This window comes from Stereum hirsutum, assembly GCF_000264905.1.
Source record: "Stereum hirsutum FP-91666 SS1 unplaced genomic scaffold STEHIscaffold_63, whole genome shotgun sequence".
In the NCBI taxonomy this organism is placed as follows: domain Eukaryota; kingdom Fungi; phylum Basidiomycota; class Agaricomycetes; order Russulales; family Stereaceae; genus Stereum; species Stereum hirsutum.
The window spans coordinates 355-4,150 of NW_006763193.1; the positions used below are offsets into that span (position 1 = coordinate 355).

A 3,796-nucleotide genomic window follows, 5' to 3' on the forward strand; every position below is an offset into this window, starting at 1 on the left:
GTCGACGCGCCGCTAGCTACCTTTTATCGAGCCTTTCTTAGCACACTATTCCCATCCATTTAAGCCTTATGCTGCACAGTAAATATATTCTAAACATGCATAAAGGTGGTCTCAAGGACCATGGACATTGTTGGAGCTGCAGTAAGGAGTAGCATGAGGGCCACATCTCTCGCCACCCAAAATACTCTGAGTATTGGCCGAATCTGGATGTCTCACATTTTTGGTGTTCCTATTCCTTCTCCTGCAAGGCCCAATACTTCTTTCAGATGGCTCGAAAATCCGCCAAACCTCGAAAACCTGTGGAGCCCGAAGCAATAAGTCAAGGTAGTCAATGGTTTAACACATCACCGAGCAAATACAATGGGAAGACGAGCTCCTCAATCGCCTCACCGAAAACGTCGTCGTCGGATGTCTTACCGTTACAAGGCACTACTACGCCTTCCACCAATACCCCGCAGCCCGAAACACCCATTCATTTCCCTACCCCTCTCTCTGCTCCTCCGACAAAATTCGTGGTCTATAAGTCCAAAGAAGCCAACGGAGACGAATCATCTGGCTTGAATGCCCATGCACGTGCCTCCGATATCCCTCTTGACCAGTTGTACATCTCCTCCCAGCAAGAATCCGAAATCCGGGCCCTCTACGCTCACGGAACGTCCGTCGTTGACCACATCTTCGATATAAGCGACAGGTTAGACCAGGCGGAGGCAATGCGACTTCTTGAGGGCTATGGTGTGGACGAGGCGTCGAGGGAGAACATGGGGAATCGCTGGAGCATTCGGTGGAAGGGGGAGGGGCCGAAGGTGGGCGGAAAGCCTTCACAACGGGTTCTCTATCAATGGTGAGCACAGTTGCTGATGATCCAGGCTAGAAGAGAATATTGATAATCGGTCAGTAAATGCGGGTACAACGAAGAGAGTCTTGGTTCGAAAAAACGCCACACTACCTTTCCCTTCACCTCCTGTCTCGGTCACTGTGAAGTTGTATACTCCACCAACATCGTATTGCGTATACGAGGGCTCTTCAATCACAACGATGCTTGCCGTTCTGCAAAGATGTCTCACCTGCCTGTATTCCCCGTTCATCCCGAGGTCTGGAAAGTCGCACTGCGTCAGCTACGGGATGGAGGTGTGTGGTCCGATATCAGGGAGAAGAACAGACTACTGGTACGCACTGGTGGATATCCCGGGATGTCCAAGGATTGGACGTCGTCACCGTACCGCTGGCTGCTCAAGCAGGGCGATTCACGCTCCTTGTATCGCCAGTTTCAGCGCTTGGGCGGCGTAGACGTCGATACCGCACCGCATCGCAACGTCGACCACTGGCTGAACCCCTCCCATCCCGAATACAATTCCACTCTCGCCGAAGCCGTATTCCACTACTCGGCCCGGACAAAACGAAGTGAGCGCTTCGAAATCTGCATCGCCACCCCGGAGATGAAGAGCGCTGCATGGAAGTACGCACATAACTCGCAGATCATTCTCGACGGTACTTTCGGTGTCTGCAATAGCAAAATCTTACTATTCATTGCCATGGCGCTTGACGAAGAATCGAGAGGCGTACCTATCGCGTTCTTCCTGTTCTCTGCTCCCTCTGGTAACAAGTTCACACCGAGCGGATACAACACCGAGATCCTCACACGCTTACTTACCGAATGGAGAAAGTCCATGGGCGAACAAAACGGGAGTTCCTTCCATGCCCTTGTCGCGATCACAGACACCGATACGAAGGAACGGAACGCACTGCTCAAAGTGTTTCCGGGCATCTGGCTTATCCTCTGCAAGTTTCATCTCCGTCAGTGCTGGACCAATCATCGCAACCATACCCTCAAGAGTAACTCACAGATCGTCGGTGCCTCTGAAATCATCACACGGCTCGTACGCCTCGAGGATGCCTTGGTGGCTTCACTGGTCCACGTAGACGCTATACGACTCGTTACGGCAGAGAGGGAGACATTGGAGGCCCTGAAAGCTTCGGATCCATCAGCGGCAACAGCAGCAGATGCCGGGATTTCTCACCTCAAATATCTCAGCGACAACTGGGTTGACGATGAGATGCTGTGGAAGTCATGGTCGAACCATGGCCGCCACGTCGCCGCGAAGATCCTGGGATGTACGTTCGAGTTCGTCCTACCGACCACGAATCATCTTGAGTCCTTCAACAACCTCCTCAAGAACAAGCACTTACACCGCTGGCAAAACAACAGTCGTCCTCTTCGACTTGATGTCCTCGTCAATCTCCTCGTCTTCAAGGTCTTTCCATCTATATTTGAAGAGCGGAAGATGGCCCATCAGCTCAAAATTGCTTGGGAAACGCGAATACGGCAGGCAGGGGGCGGTCACTTACTTGGCGCGCGTCGTACAACTCTGGAGCGACCAACGATTGCGCATCTGGAGCCCGACGAACGCCGTGATTCCGATGCACAGGCCCTGCTGGAGAAACGTCAAGTCAGCACCCCCGTTCTTGATCTGGAGACGAAAACCATCACCTTCCAATGCTATTCGGCTGCCGCTCTATCTGTCGACACGGAACCTGTCACATACACGATCATCATTGAGTTGACCGGCGCTGCTCGTTGCGATTGCGAAGACTTTCGAAGGCGTGGTGGGGCCTGCAAACATCTTCGTGCAGCACTACTTCAGCTCTCGGCATTAAAGCAAGCAGGAAAGAACGTACCGGCAGCTCCATCGATCCCTAAAACCGTTGACGAAGCGCGTATACTTGAGGCGAGCCTATTCGCCAACGCTCTGGCATCATCTGGAGACCTGGCTGGTACTACAAGCCCCATCAAGCGCGCGGTCGAGAGCGTTGACGACATCCTGAGGGAGGGCGAGGGAATCTACGAGGTGAATGATGGAGTGGCAGTAGTAGGCAATAGCCATTCAGAATCTCTTGGGGGGCGGACACCATCAGAGTACACGAGTGAAGCCGATCCCTCTGAGTATGCCAGCGCGGGAGACGTCGATGCAGAGGAGAGTCGTGTCGTGGGAGACACAGAGATGGAGGACGGTTCTGAAGAACGCGCACAGGTCGCCGTGTACAAAACTTCGGAACTTCACACGATGCCGGATACGGATCAGGAATCAGAAGCGCCCATGCCGGCATCCTTCGAGCTGAAGCCAGGAGACGCCAGAGCCACCGTGAACACACAGACGCTGATCCGCACATTCTTCGAGCTCGCAATAACTACTCCGCGTCTGAGCGAGTTCGCAGACGAACTGGGCCACACACATCTCGAGAAGGACAACCACAAGATCTATCAAAAGGCACAGCTGGCCTTGACACATGTCAAGGCTCTTTGTGACCAGCTAGAGCGTCTCACAACCGAGTTCACAACCATAGAAAGTCAGCCAGAGACAGAGGATGCAGGACCGCCACAGGTGGAGGCACCGACAACGCCACAACGCCCAAGCAGGACGACGTCGGCCCCTAAACGCAAGTTGAACAAGTCGCGTGCAAGGTCCGATTCAATCTCCGACGAATCTATACTCAATCCCTCACCTCAGCCAAAGCAAAAAAGAAAGAAATCCTTCAAATCAATGTAGTACTTTTAGCGGGCTACTAGACATATATTATTGTTTTATTATTGATAGACTATCTATCTACGATGAAGCTACAATGTAGCTAGCGGCGCGTCGACGTTCTCGCTCTCCCAAGTCGCGCGAGACGCGTGGCGGACGAGTGAGCCAACGGGGCGGTTCCGTCCGAATCAGGCAATCGCTTGGGTGCGCCGCTTGTCCGGCAAACTGGCGAAGTCGCGCTCGCATTGACAGGTTTTATGGGGCGGCCGCATCAC

General features: G+C 53.3%; 2 protein-coding genes across 2 annotated transcripts; both read left to right on the top strand.

Annotated features, from left to right (window-relative positions):
- Positions 1-266: 266 nt before the first annotated feature.
- Positions 267-845, top strand: STEHIDRAFT_164088 (uncharacterized protein; the record flags this gene model as incomplete). The annotated part of the gene is made up of 1 exon (XM_007311817.1): positions 267-845. One exon carries the CDS (start codon positions 267-269, stop codon positions 843-845), a length of 579 nt encoding a protein of 192 aa, XP_007311879.1.
- Positions 846-1,055: 210 nt separating this feature from the next.
- STEHIDRAFT_164089 (uncharacterized protein) lies at positions 1,056-3,545 on the top strand (the record flags this gene model as incomplete). Its single annotated transcript, XM_007311818.1, has 1 exon — positions 1,056-3,545. One exon carries the CDS (start codon positions 1,056-1,058, stop codon positions 3,543-3,545), a length of 2,490 nt encoding a protein of 829 aa, XP_007311880.1.
- Between the last annotated feature and the right edge of the window lie 251 nt (positions 3,546-3,796).